The sequence below is a fragment of the Leptodactylus fuscus genome, chromosome 8 (genome assembly GCF_031893055.1).
Source record: "Leptodactylus fuscus isolate aLepFus1 chromosome 8, aLepFus1.hap2, whole genome shotgun sequence".
Classification (NCBI taxonomy): Eukaryota; Metazoa; Chordata; class Amphibia; order Anura; family Leptodactylidae; genus Leptodactylus; species Leptodactylus fuscus.
This window is the reverse complement of record NC_134272.1, coordinates 12,364,713-12,378,472: the sequence shown is the minus strand read 5'-3', so window position 1 is coordinate 12,378,472 and position 13,760 is coordinate 12,364,713. Positions and strand designations below refer to the sequence as shown.

Sequence of the window (13,760 nt, the reverse complement as noted above, 5' to 3'; positions counted from 1 at the left end):
TCGGGTTTGTGGACAGTTTGATCCCTACCAGTCTGATATGGATTGGCTATCCCAAAGAGAAGAGAACAATATCCTGATCCTGAAAAAAAAAAAAAATCCTTTTAAATATCTTTTAGATTTCTTTAAACTTTGACTACCTGCAGGCACCACTAGGGGGAGCCGACTGAAAACCTAGTTATACAGCTACAACTACACTCTGTCTTCAGGACTTACCCATGATGTGAGCCCACCCTGATGCCACTTACCTTTACCAAGCAATGAGGTTCAGCTATCGACCCATCTACAAGCGGAAACTATATCCGATCATTCAGCGCTTCCCGTATACTCCATAATGTGGAGGCACTACAAGTACCAGCCCAGAAGTAGAATCTAGATGTCTTGGTGGTATTTAGGGTACCCATCACGTAAGTAGAGGAACCATCACATCAGCTATCCAGCCTATGACGGGCGCTCCTGTTTTTTACTTTGGCTACCTGCAGCCACCACTAGGTGGAGCTCACTGCATACAAAATTTTACTGAAGGCTATAATTCTATTAGTATTATAATTAATGCCTCTGGCTAGCTCTTACACTCCATGCACACGGCCGAGTATGCAGGTCATGTATGGGAGTCTTATGTTTTGTTGCGTGTGCAGTAATTTAGGGCCGAGTGTGCAGCGAATGCACGTCCAAGTGTCATCTGAGCACCTTCCATAATGTACTTACTTCTATGGGCACTTCTGCTGCCACGGGGCAGTATAGGACCTATAGGATTGATATTCAGTAGGAACAAAATAGACCATCAGACACCCCTTGGCGGAGCATCGACCTGCACCCTCGGTCATGTGCATTAGGCTTTAAAATTTCCGGATCGTGATATATTGCAAGTACGACCCATGGCTGATTATTATACTGACCCCCACACACAGGCTGCCCATGTGTGTCCCGGCCAGAGACCCCCCCCCCCATCTGACTACAACCCCCAGAGCTCCCCCTCCCCTATAATATAACAACCTGCTTATAGAAGCAGAACTTTACCAATACACCTTCTAATACCAGAATCCTGCGCGGATTGTTCCGTGGGTCGGCCATATAATCCCATATAAATTCAGGCACGTACCAAAATAAAAAAAAATGAATTAACAAAAACAATTTTTATTTTTCTCAGACGTTTCGATACGGCGTCACAGGTCACAAATAAAATGCAATAGTCATTAACCGTAAAAGCACAGCACTGTAGGGAAAGCACCAAGATGCATAGCTGTCACAGGACGGGTATACAGTACAGATCTCTCCATAACTTAAGTCATAAAAATATATATATATACTATATATATATATTTATATCTCTTCTATATGTATCCCTCAGGAGGAGCGTACCATCTCGCTGCCTTCGTAATAAATACATTTCTCTTAACACTTTAAGTATTTGAATATTTCATTTAAAATTTTATTTTTTTTATAGACGTTCTGTTATTTGTTTTCCAGCAGTGAAGGGGTTATTATGTTACGTCGGCGACAAATAAAGATATAAAAAAGAAAAAAAAATTATAAAGAAAACGAACATAGGCCGCGCGGAAGGTAAGACGGGAGTCATCGGACGATCGGGGACATCGTATAAGCCACATATCTTATAAGTCACACGGGTGCCCCTCCCCCGCACCTGGGCAGACGTCTTGGGGCGCAGTACTATGGCACAGGCTGAATGGTAGGGAGCAGTGGTCGGGGGTGGGGACGCAAGGTGCTGCGGTATGTAACCCCCGCGTCACTCCTGGCACCGTCACCGCCGGCCTGACAGGGTCTGACTCGGTGGAAATTGTGGATTTGTGTACAAAAAATACAGAAATGGAGCAAAAATTTTGATGTTTTATGTGACAAAATGTAGAACCCGCGGCCAAATAATTACCAAATCCGTGACAGAACCACCGACACAGACGGGAAGCGGGCCTGACACAACGGTGCTGTGTGGTGAGTTGTACGTCTGATGGCCTCACACTACGGTTTTATGTCCTACAGTTTTGCGCTTTGCGGGTCTTTGTCTCGTCTGTCGCCGACTATCATTTTGTGTCTCCATTCTTGTACTTGTTGTTACTACACAAATCACACACATGGCGTCCCATTTTGGATTTGGGGTGTAACCTGGGCCCTAACAGCCCCGATATGGCCGCTGACACGTTAGTCATGTTTAGTGGGGGACATTAGGGAAAGTGCTGTTGATCACAGCAACCAATCACAGCGCAGCTTTCATATTGTAGTCTGTTCTTGTAAAGTGAAAGCTGCGCTGTGATTGGTTGGTAGCGCCAACTGGGACCGTTTTGGGTTTAATCAATCTGCCCCGTGTTATATAGTCGCGTCTAGGTCTAATTGTGAGGTGAATTTTTTGGTCCCAAGCTGACACCTCCCCCCAAATCGTGAGGGACCGTATTTCTGCCAGGTATGATCCCTCCCCGCGCCGACCTCTCGCCCTTCAGCAGATTATAATATGGAAACAAGGCACAAACCCAACAAATAAAAAAAATCTCTCTATACACACAAATAATGGAGACAGAAGACGAAAATATATAAAACCCAGGAATGCGCGGATGTCGCAGGTTTGTGCTATTTCTTAGAGTCCGTCCATATTCTCCATGATTTCGTATGTCAGAACCGGAGCGGGGGAGGGAATTTCGTGGATTTTGGGAATCTCCAGGCACCGGATGTGGAAATTTTTTATTTTTTTTCCTCAAAAATATAGAGGTGAGGATTTTGTCTCCTCCCCCATGACCCCCGCCTCTCCTGAAGTATAAATTCTGTGCTTTCTCAATAGTGTCCGGCGGGTCCATGGTCCGGATTTGGGGATTTTGGGCTTTTCGGGTAAATCCTTGAGCGCTGCCTGTTTGCTGATCGTCTGTAATCTGCTAAATCTGTATTTGGTAAAATATGATATAGATAACTATGGATGTAAAAATATTCCTTGTGACCCCAAATGATACCCCTCCAGTCTATACAAGGGTTAAAATGTCTCCATATAATTAATAGGGGGGGTAATAGATTGTGGATGTTATACCACTCCTGGCCACCAGGAGGCAGAAGACAACTGAGAAATGTTCATTTTGGTAGGGTGTGAGGGTGAGTGCATGCTCCGCTATTAGCTGGGTGGGTGATTTACATGGATGATGGGGGTGCGGACTAGTTAGCGGGGGAGGGTGATGATCTGCCAGCTGACTGCTGGGCACTGCAATGCTTTCTATATTTGATCTAGTCACAAGGGGGCGCTTGGCGTTGACTACGGTGCCAGCTGCTTATTGGGATACCGTTTGGATGATGAGAGTTTAGTTATGAGCCAGCATTTGCTTTGTTGTCTGTCTCATAGGGGGGCTTCTGAAGTGTCGCCAGCAGGGGTTGCTATAATCGACGATGGGGAGAAGACGTCTATATCCATTTCTCACACTGAATGGTAACCGCAATCTGAACAAGACGAAAACAAGAAATACAAAAATGGGAAGATTTCCGCATAAGTTATGGGTCTGACGTCCAGTAGGAGGTGTGCTGCTCCGCTGCTCAATGTGAACCCTTAGTGCTTACAACACAACGTAGTCCTCTCAGCTGCAATGCATTCTGGAACTTTTCTGGATGCTAGGACTGCCAAAGCCGTTGCCGCCTCCCGCTTTGACCTAGGCCTCCCCCTCCCCAATCCGCAGTGAGCACAATCCTGAGGTATTCGGCTTTACTTGTTTGTGCTAAGGTTAGTCGTGTTCTGGGACCAGGCGACAGAAATCGGAAGGGCCCTAGGAGGAGGCAGGTGGTCTGTACAGGACCCAGCAAGGGAAGCGGTGGCAGGGAGCAGTCAGGATGACCTTGCCTTGAGGAAAGCACTGCAGCTTCATTCCAACATGGCGTCCAGCTGGTCTGCAAGGTCGTCGAACATGCTGCCTATGTCATCCAGGATACTGACCGTACTCTTCTCCTCCAGGGATGAGCTACTGGAGAAGAGCAGAACATCAGATACTCAACGAAACAGGGCGAGCCCCGAAGTGGGACCTGAAAACTTCACAGATCTCTGGTCAAAACAAAAATGTCTACAGAAGGCAACACAGCCCCCATGATAATGACCTCACAATGCCTCACTGGTCCCCTGCTGGTCTCTCTCGACATTGGACCATGGTGATTGGTCAAGACAGGCCTAGGAAGTGGACACCAGTGGCCGAATTTCCCAACTTTCAAAGGAGTGAAAGAGGGATAAGATTTGTGAGGTGTGTAGTGCACCGTGATAAATTTAAATAGTGTAAGCCCCGCCTCCCGTTCCGCCCCTGCTCCACCCATTCTGATAAATGTCCCTTTGAGTCCCCAGAACATTCTTCCCTCTGTATGATGCCTCCTTGTGTTCCCTGCACAGTATAATGACCCTTTGTAGCCCCATTGGGGACAGAACTGAAGCAGTGGGGAACTTTTATTTAACCCATTCTGAGCCAATTGTAAAAGAGGGTCGAAAAGTGTTTGGACAGGAAAAGAGGAACGTGGCAGCTTTCTTCCAAAAACAGCATCAACCGGTTCCACAGTTGGGTTTGGTCTTGTAGCTCTATGGGTCTGTAGTGCAATACCACACACAACCTGTGGACAGGGGTGGTGCTGTTTCTGGTAAAGCACTGCCATATTTTTCTAATTCTATCCACCCCCATTAAGGCCCACTTGAGGGTTGTCCTTTGTATGTTGGCCATTACTCACTCTTTCTGTGTGTCCTCCAGCTTGATCTTCTCCTCCACAGCTTGCAGCGCCGCCGCCAATGAAGCACTGGTCTCCTCTAACTTCTGCTGCGCAGCTTCACTGCCCCCTCCTTCTATGGAAGAGCTGGTGATGGACAGTCTGGGAGGCTTGATGGGAACCTGTAGGGGGTGACCACCCGGAGTCAGGGGCTTAGCAGGGCTAGAACACAGAGACGGGGGAGTGCTGGAAGGTTTGATGTTGTTTGGTTGCTTGACAGGAGACGGGGCCGGAGTTGAGCTTGCACTAGAGGATTGAATGATCGCATGGGGTTTGGTGGGTTTAGGAGCTGTTGGGGGAGGAGTAGGTTTGGGGGAGACAGGTGGAGGAGTTCCCATTACCTTCTTTACATCTGAAATACAGAAAACAATGTATGTTAGCGGATCGCCAAGATATGTTCTAATATTAAAGGGGACTTTTCAACACCTTCAACATCTCCATCTCTTTGCCTCCTTCAATAGACTCTGATCCGCTGATTCTAGCACAGTTGGAATTTTCTCTCTAGCCCTTACTGTTCCCAAGTTATCAGTGCAGTTCATTTCTAAGCTCTCTCCTGGCAGGTGGGCGGTCCTGGGCTGGAGCAGGTAGTCTGAGACCGCCCACTTCACAGTAGAGCCTGCTGAAACTAATTCAGTGTATTGCTCAGGACTGGTAGGGGCTAGAGAAAAAATTCCAACTGTTCTAGAATGAGTGGAGTGCCACCTATTAAAGGATGCAAAGACTTAGAGCTGGAGAAGGTAGTAAGAGTTCCCCCTTAAAGGAACAAACCACTTTTGAACAACTTTCCAACATCTTAGTTCTCCAGTCACCTCCAAAGCTAAATCTGTATCTCTTGGAACTCAATGAAAAGGTATATGACTTTTTGAAAGCTGCTTTGGAAGTGAATGGAGAAGAAAGTGTGATACAACAGCAGGTCAGTACAAAGAAAAGCACTATATTATAGTTATACCCAAATATCTGACATCTCTGCCACTGGGGGGGTGCTCAGGAGGCTGATTAGTTTATTTTTTCCACCCATGGATATCTGCCTAGTCTTGCACACAACATGAAGGCTCATGGAGAAGTCCTGATATATGATGATATGAGAATACAATGGTATATGTACTTCATTTACACATAATGACCCCTCCCCCGCCATACGTCTATGTCTGCTATCTGCCATTACTTCTATGAGTATTCCTCCCTGATATAATCCGATTAACAGTTTCTCATCAGCCTGAGAGGATTAATATCAGCCGTGAAAACCGCCGCGCCACTTTGTATCTTTAATTCTAATATTCATGACACTTAACGTAATCTTCTCTCAGAGGTGATGGGAAATGGCGCCGCATCCAAGTAATAGAAAAAGCCATTGTGATGCAAAGAGCAGGGACGGGTTTCCATAGGTGTGAATAGAGGCAGAATAATAGAGGGAGACTGACTAAAAATAAGTAAAAAGCCGTCGCCATATTTTACAGTCCTCAGCAAGGCTTTTATTATCAGGTCACTTTTAGATCTCTGCTGATCTAGAGCTTTATAGACGGAGCTCCAAATCCCCTGTATACTCATGAAGATACATCTTAGTATGTTGGTTGGATGAAGTCTCCACAAGGGGGAGCTCAAGAGCTTACTGCATACTGTATAGTTACTGAGTGCAAAGTATAAACAGTCTGCAGTTAGCTCTATAGCGCCCCCTAATGGTGACCACTGTTCCTTTAAGCTGCCCAGTCATGCAGCTTGAAAGCTCCCACCTCCTGAATAACTACAGCTGGCCATTCCTCTGTAATAAGCTGAACTGTCAGGGGTAAGAGCAACTGAAATGTAGTGTAAGAAGGAGGAGAAAGGGAGTGAGCACTTGGTGAGAGAGGGGCACTAGGATCTGTATGTAAGAGTGGGGGCAAAAGGATCAGTCTGTAGAAGAGAAGGGCAGGGACAGCAGTCTGCATCAGAAGGGAGAATGGGGAAAAGTCTGTGTAATAGGGAAGAGCAGGAGGAGCAGTCTGCAAGGGAAAAAGAGACATGGGGAGCAGTCTGCAAGGGAAAAAGAGACATGGGGAGCAGTCTGTAAGGGAAAAAGAGACATGGGGAGCAGTCTGCAAGGGAAAAAGAGACATGGGGAGCAGTCTGCAAGGGAGAAAGAGACATGGAGAGCAATCTGTAAGGGAAAAAGAGACATGGGGAGCAGTCTGCAAGGGAAAAAGAGACATGGGGAGCAGTCTGTAAGGGAAAAAGAGACATGGGGAGCAGTCTGTAAGGGAGAAAGAGACATGAGGAGCAGTCTGTAAGGGAAAAAGAGACATGGAGAGCAGTCTGTAAGGGAGAAAGAGACATGAGGAGCAGTCTGTAAGGGAAAGAGAGACATAGGGAGCAGTCTGCAAGGGAAAAAGAGACATAGGGAGCAGTCTGCAAGGGAAAAAGAGACATGGGGAGCAGTCTGTAAGATAGAAACAGACATGAGGAGCAGTCTGCAAAGGAAAAAGACATGGGGAGCAGTCTGCAAAGGAGAAAGAGAAATGAGGAGCAGGATGTAAGGGAGAAAGAGAAATGAGGAGTAGACTGTAAGAGAGAAAAAAGAGACATGGGGATCAGTCTGTAAGAAAGCATGGATGACACTTAATCTGACAGAAGGTGCCAGGGGAAGCAGTCTGTGTAGCAGAGGGCACATGGAGAGTGTCCATGTCACAGAGGGGGAGATGAGGAGCAGTCTGTGTGACAAAGCAGAGAACCTCTGTGTGAGAGTAGGGCCATGGGGGAAGCTTGTCGGAGAGATGAGGGCTTGGAGAGAAGATGAGGAGGGTGTGGGGGATTCGTCTGTAAGTGTATGGCTCATCCTCACATGCAAACTCATTGAGATTCTACCACTAAATGCACCAAACCTGACACTGGTGGCGTCTTACCTCCTCCGGGGCCCGTGACTTGCGTCTTCTTGGTGGGAGTGGAAGGGGTCTTTCCAAGAGGCTGAATAAGGGTGGGCTTTGGTGATACAGGTGGTTTAATGCTGCGCTCTGGAGTCTGCACCATGTGCTCTGTGCTGTCCTGTCTTCCCGTAGTGCCCACACTCATCTCCGAAACAGGACGGCGTTTTACTGTTCCCATTCCATTTTGATACACAACCAATGGCTCTCCACCGTCCTTGTCTCGGGGCTTTGGCCTGCGCTTCACTGTATCTGATTCTGTCAGTAAGAACTTCACATCTCCAGGATGCTGGCCCTGTCTGGCCCTTACCCTGCGCTTAAGTGTCACACTGGACTCAACAGAGGACAGGTCTGCGTGTTTGGCTGGTTCTGCTGTTGGAGAGCCCACCTGTTCCGTCCTTGATGGGCGTGGACGGTGTTTGATAGTCTGCTTGCGCTCTTCTGCAAAGGGGATTACATCAGAAGGACTGCGGGGAGAGTCAGGAGGCTTTGAGGCCTCTTGACGTTCTCTTCGCGCTGCGGCCACTAGCCCGGTTACTGGTCCACTTATGGTCCTCCGCCGATTAACTACTTCTCCATCCAATCCAATGGCTTCACGGTGCTTGACACCAGCCACAGGTCCTGGAACTCGGTGAAATTCAGGGCTACCTGGATGTGGCATTAAGTGAGTGCAATAACCATCAGACCCCCTTGGTCTCTGTCCAGATAGTGCCCTTGGTCCCCCACCAATGGATGATAGTTCTAGCATAGCAGCAATACTCTTTACACTGCCGGCACTTCCAGTGTCCACTACACCACCAAAGTCACTGGCTCTCCGCTGTTCCCTATAGCCCTCTCCACTTGCATCGTCAGCAGATAAACCATCACCAAGGTTGGTCCCGGAGATGGCAGAGCTAGAGCGCTTGGGTGGTGGTGGTGGTGGTCCTTTTTTCCTGGGGCGCACTGCGAAGGACTGACTGCGATTAACATTCTTGTCAATCCCAGATTGTGCTCTTACAGAGTGGCTCCGACCCACTCTTCTCTGCCCGGTACCATATGGACCACCATCAATAACTAACATCTCTTCTCTCTCTCCATCAGAAGCTGCATATCGATTTAAGCTATGTGCCCGCTTCTTAGGACGTCCATGCTCTCCCTTCTCTGCCCCCTGAGCATCTTCATCATCATCCTCTCCCTCGCTACCCGCTGGTGGAAGGCATAAGACTGGAACTGACACTGGCAACACAGGCACTGCCTGTACCAAGTGGGTAGGTGTTCCTTCACCCTCAACAGGCTGTGGAAGAACATAAGCAAAGCCTCTATGAGTGGGAGACTGCGGCAAGGAGCGAGGAGACATGGGTCGGTCAGAAGGTGGAAGAAGCTGAGGTGTTGGCTTCACTTTGGCAGTAGCTTGTGGGGTATTAACTACTTGTGGTGATGACGGGGTTCCTTTTGATGGGGTTTGTGGTGGAGTATAGCTCTGTCCTCCTGATGGAGGGAACGACTGTCGAGGCTTCCCTGGAACTGGTGGTACACTAGCCCTCTTTACCGAATGTCCTTGCTTGAGAGGCCTGGATTCTCGAGGCATGTCCTCTCTCTTCACTTCTTCTGTCAAGTATTCCTGGCTCTTAGACATAACAGTGCTGGGCCCTTTGCTTCCATCACCTAACAGTTCCTGGGAACTGCTGATGTGCCTGGCCCGACCACTCAGGCTGCCTTCATGGTGGAGCCTTGCTCCAGAGGGTCCTCTATAAGAGCCTTCTCTATGGTGTGGTGCATGGTTGATTTGTTTATCAGAGCCATCTGCAGAGTCACTAGTCATGGCCGCTTGCAACTCATCGCTCAGCTCACTGTCCTGGAAGGTCTTCATTTTTGGAGACTGACACTCCGCACTGTCAGGTGGAGGAGAATCAATGGAATCCAGATTCTTCTGCGGAGGTCTTCTTCTCATGCTGCCAGAGTCAAACTTACCATACTCAGACCTCTGGATCTCAGCCAGTTTCTTTACGGCCAACATCAACTTTTTTTGGTGACCTTAAAAGTGAGAAAATAGAAGAGATTGAGTAGGAGATGGTTCAAAAAGAATAGAACAGAAGGTGGAATGGAGGCCATAGATGCAAGAACACCGAACAACCCTCAGCAATGATCTTAGGACACACTAGAAGATTGTATGTCCAACACGTAACCTCTGCAGCATAAGCTGACGTGACATTAGTATTGTATTACCCAGCTTGGTGATTCCAATTTCTTGAAGATCTTCCCAGGTGATATCAGTAATGAAATCGATATTCTCGTAACCATTTTCCACCAGGACTTTGTAATATTGGCCAAGCCCGATCATTGAGAGCCAAAGAGACAGATTTGCCTGAAAAACAAAACCATGAACACTACTGTGAACCTTTGTGGAAAGTCAAGGAAGAATTGAAGACCACCTCTGTCATAGAAGAAGGTACCAGATTGGTCTTTCATCATCATCAGTCGATGTCCAGGGTTAAATACTCAAGGTTCACAAACACCTTATTTTTACGTCCAATCTTCCTTTCCCAATCATGGCTGGAGCTTAGTTTGAGCATCACCGTGAGGGCAACAGAGGGAGACAACGGATCTGAGGACACTTTAGATTTACAAAAACTCTCTAAACCGAGCTGTGTAGAGAAGGACATGTCTTTGTGCACTTTGTAAACTCACTGGTTTGTACTCAGGCAGCCACTCTCCAATATTAAGGCTATTGATTTCGGAGAAGATCTTTTTCCTGTGCCCTGGTTTGGTGACTCCAATCGCGGTAAGATCCTGTAAAATAAAAGCAGAATGAGATAAAACCGTCTACTACCAGGTGTATCGTACATGACTACTGGAGTTCTTAGCAATTTGGGCATCTTTAGTAGAGATGAGCGAACAGTGTTCTATCGAACTCATGTTCGATCGGATATTAGGCTGTTCGGCATGTTCGAATCGAATCGAACACCGCGTGGTAAAGTGCGCCATTACTCGATTCCCCTCCCACCTTCCCTGGCGCCTTTTTTGCTCCAATAACAGCGCAGGGTAGGTGGGACAGGAACTACGACACCGGTGACGTTGAAAAAAGTAGGCAAAACCCATTGGCTGCCGAATACATGTGACCTCTAATTTAAAAGAACAGCGACGCCCAGCTTCGCGTCATTCTGAGCTTGCAATTCACCGAGGACGGAGGTTTCCGTCCAGCTAGCTAGGGCTTAGATTCTGGGTAGGCAGGGACAGGCTAGGATAGGAAGGAGAAGACAACCACAACAGCTCTTATAAGAGCTAAATTCCAGGGAGAAGCTTGTCAGTGTAACGTGGCACTGACGGGCTCAATCGCCGCAACCCAGCTTTCCCAGGATCCTGAATGGAATACACTGTCAGTGTATTCCCGTATACCCGATATATACCCCGATACCCGTTCCAACGGTGTGCCCCCCCACCTTCACCCCAGAAATACCCTGCAAGTCCCCTAGCAATAGAATTGGGGCTATATACACCCACAATTTTTACTACTGGTATACAGTGCCATTGTCTGACTGGGAATTCAAAGAATATATTGGGAATACAAATACCCTCATTTCTTGCTACTGCCATATAGTGCCAGTTTCTGACTGGGAATTCAAAGAATATATTGGGGTTACGTGCACCCACAATTTTTACTACTGGTATACAGTGCCATTGTCTGACTGGGAATTTAAAGAGTATATTGGGAATACAAATACCCTCATTTCTTGCTACTGCCATATAGTGCCAGTGTCTGACTGGGAATTCAAAGAATATATTGGGGTTATGTGCACCCACAATTTTTACTACTGGTATACAGTGCCATTGTCTGACTGGGAATTTAAAGAGTATATTGGGAATACAAATACCCTCATTTCTTGCTACTGCCATATAGTGCCAGTTTCTGACTGGGAATTCAAAGAATATATTGGGGTTACGTGCACCCACAATTTTTACTACTGGTATACAGTGCCATTGTCTGACTGGGAATTCAAAGAATATATTGGGGTTATAAATACCCTCATTTCTTGCTACTGCCATATAGTGCCAGTTTCTGACTGGTAATTCAAAGAATATATTGGGGTTACGTGCACCCACAATTTTTACTACTGGTATACAGTGCCATTGTCTGACTGGGAATTTAAAGAGTATATTGGGAATACAAATACCCTCATTTCTTGCTACTGCCATATAGTGCCAGTGTCTGACTGGGAATTCAAAGAATATATTGGGGTTACGTGCACCCACAATTTTTACTACTGGTATACAGTGCCAATTTCTAACTAGGAATTCAAAATGCGCAAGGCTCCCGGAAAGGGACGTGGACGAGGCCGTGGGCGAGGTCGGGGGAATGGTTCTGGGGAGCAAGGTAGCAGTGAAGCCACAGGGCGTCCCGTGCCTACTCCTGTGGGGCAGCAAGCATTGCGCCACTCCACAGTGCCAGGGTTGCTTGCCACATTAACTAAACTGCAGGGTACAAACCTTAGTAGGCCCGAGAACCAGGAACAGGTCTTGCAATGGCTGTCAGAGAACGCTTACAGCACATTGTCCAGCAGCCAGTCAGACTCTGCCTCCTCTCCTCCTATTACCCAACAGTCTTGTCTTCCTTCCTCCCAAAATTCCGAAGCTTTACAGAACAATAACCCAAACTGTCCCTGCTCCCCAGAGCTGTTCTCCGCTCCTTTCATTGTCCCTCAACCTGCCTCTCCACGTCACGATTCCACGAACCTAACAGAGGAGCATCTGTGTCCAGATGCTCAAACACTAGAGTCTCCTCCATCTCCGTTCGATTTGGTGGTGGATGACCAGCAACCCACCCTCATCGACGATGATGTGACGCAGTTGCCGTCAGGGCATCCAGTTGACCGGCGCATTGTGCGGGAGGAGGAGATGAGACAGGAGTTGGAAGAGGAAGTGGTGGATGATGAGGACACTGACCCGACCTGGACAGGGGGGATGTCAAGCGGGGAAAGTAGTGTGGATGTTGAGGCAGGTGCAGCACCAAAAAGGGTAGCTAGAGGCAGAGGCAGAGGTCAGCAGCTTAGGCGAAGCCAGGCCACACCCGGAATCTCCCAAGATGTTCCAGTTCGTACCCAGCCCCGAAAAACTCCCACCTCGAGGGCACGTTTCTCGAAGGTGTGGAGTTTTTTCAAGGAATGCGCCGAGGACAGATATAGTGTTGTCTGCACAATTTGCCTCTCGAAATTGATTAGGGGCTCTGAGAAGAGCAACCTGTCCACCACTTCAATGCGCCGTCATTTGGAATCCAAGCACTGGAATCAGTGGCAGGCAGCAACGGCAGGACAAAGGCCGCCTGCCGTTCACGCCACTGCCACTGCCTCTGCCACTGCCTCTGCCTCTGCCACTGCCACTGCTGACTGTGCTGGCGATGCACTCCAGAGGACGAGCCAGGACACCACTTCATCTGCCTCCGCCACTTTGTTGACTTCTACCTCATCCTCCCCTGGTCCTGTCTTATCTCCTTCTCCTGCACCATCAAAGGCACCATCAGGCGTTTCTTTACAACAACCCACCATCTCTCAGACATTGGAGCGGCGGCAGAAATACACTGCTAACCACCCACACGCGCAAGCCTTGAACGCCAACATCGCTAAACTGCTGGCCCAGGAGATGTTGGCGTTCCGGCTTGTTGAAACTCCCGCCTTCCTGGACCTGATGGCAACTGCGGCACCTCGCTATGCCGTCCCTAGCCGTCACTACTTCTCCCGGTGTGCCGTCCCCGCCTTGCACCAGCACGTGTCACTCAACATCAGGCGGGCCCTTAGTTCCGCGCTTTGCACAAAGGTCCACTTGACCACCGACGCGTGGACAAGTGCATGCGGACAGGGACGCTACATTTCACTGACGGCACACTGGGTGAATGTAGTTGAGGCTGGGACTGCTTCCCAAACTGGCCCGGTGTACCTCGTCTCCCCGCCTAACATTCCTGGCAGGGACACGAGAAGAACACCCCCCTCCTCCTCCTCCTCTACCGCCTCCTCCTCCGCCACCGCCTCCTCCTCCGCCACCGCTGTTAGATTGACCCCAGCTACGAGTTGGAAACGTTGCAGCACTGGCGTTGGTAGACGTCAGCAGGCTGTGCTGAAGCTGATCAGCTTGGGGGACAGACAGCACACTGCCTCCGAGGTGAGGGATGCCCTCCTC

General features: G+C 48.5%; 1 protein-coding gene across 3 annotated transcripts in view; it reads right to left on the bottom strand.

The window, feature by feature from the left end:
* Positions 1-1,995: 1,995 nt before the first annotated feature.
* The window catches only part of CASKIN1 (CASK interacting protein 1), a 142,479-nt gene continuing 130,714 nt past the window's right edge, over positions 1,996-13,760 (bottom strand). For 2 of the 3 annotated variants that reach the window (XM_075284894.1, XM_075284896.1), the window contains 5 exons: positions 10,281-10,382; positions 9,819-9,957; positions 7,596-9,626; positions 4,684-5,071; positions 1,996-3,941 (listed from right to left, as the gene is read on the bottom strand). In XM_075284894.1, coding sequence (XP_075140995.1) covers positions 3,842-3,941; positions 4,684-5,071; positions 7,596-9,626; positions 9,819-9,957; positions 10,281-10,382 — 2,760 coding nt within the window. In that variant the 3' untranslated portion in view covers positions 1,996-3,841. The remainder of the gene's footprint in view (positions 3,942-4,683; positions 5,072-7,595; positions 9,627-9,818; positions 9,958-10,280; positions 10,383-13,760) is intronic. The other variant, XM_075284895.1, reaches the window with a different exon arrangement.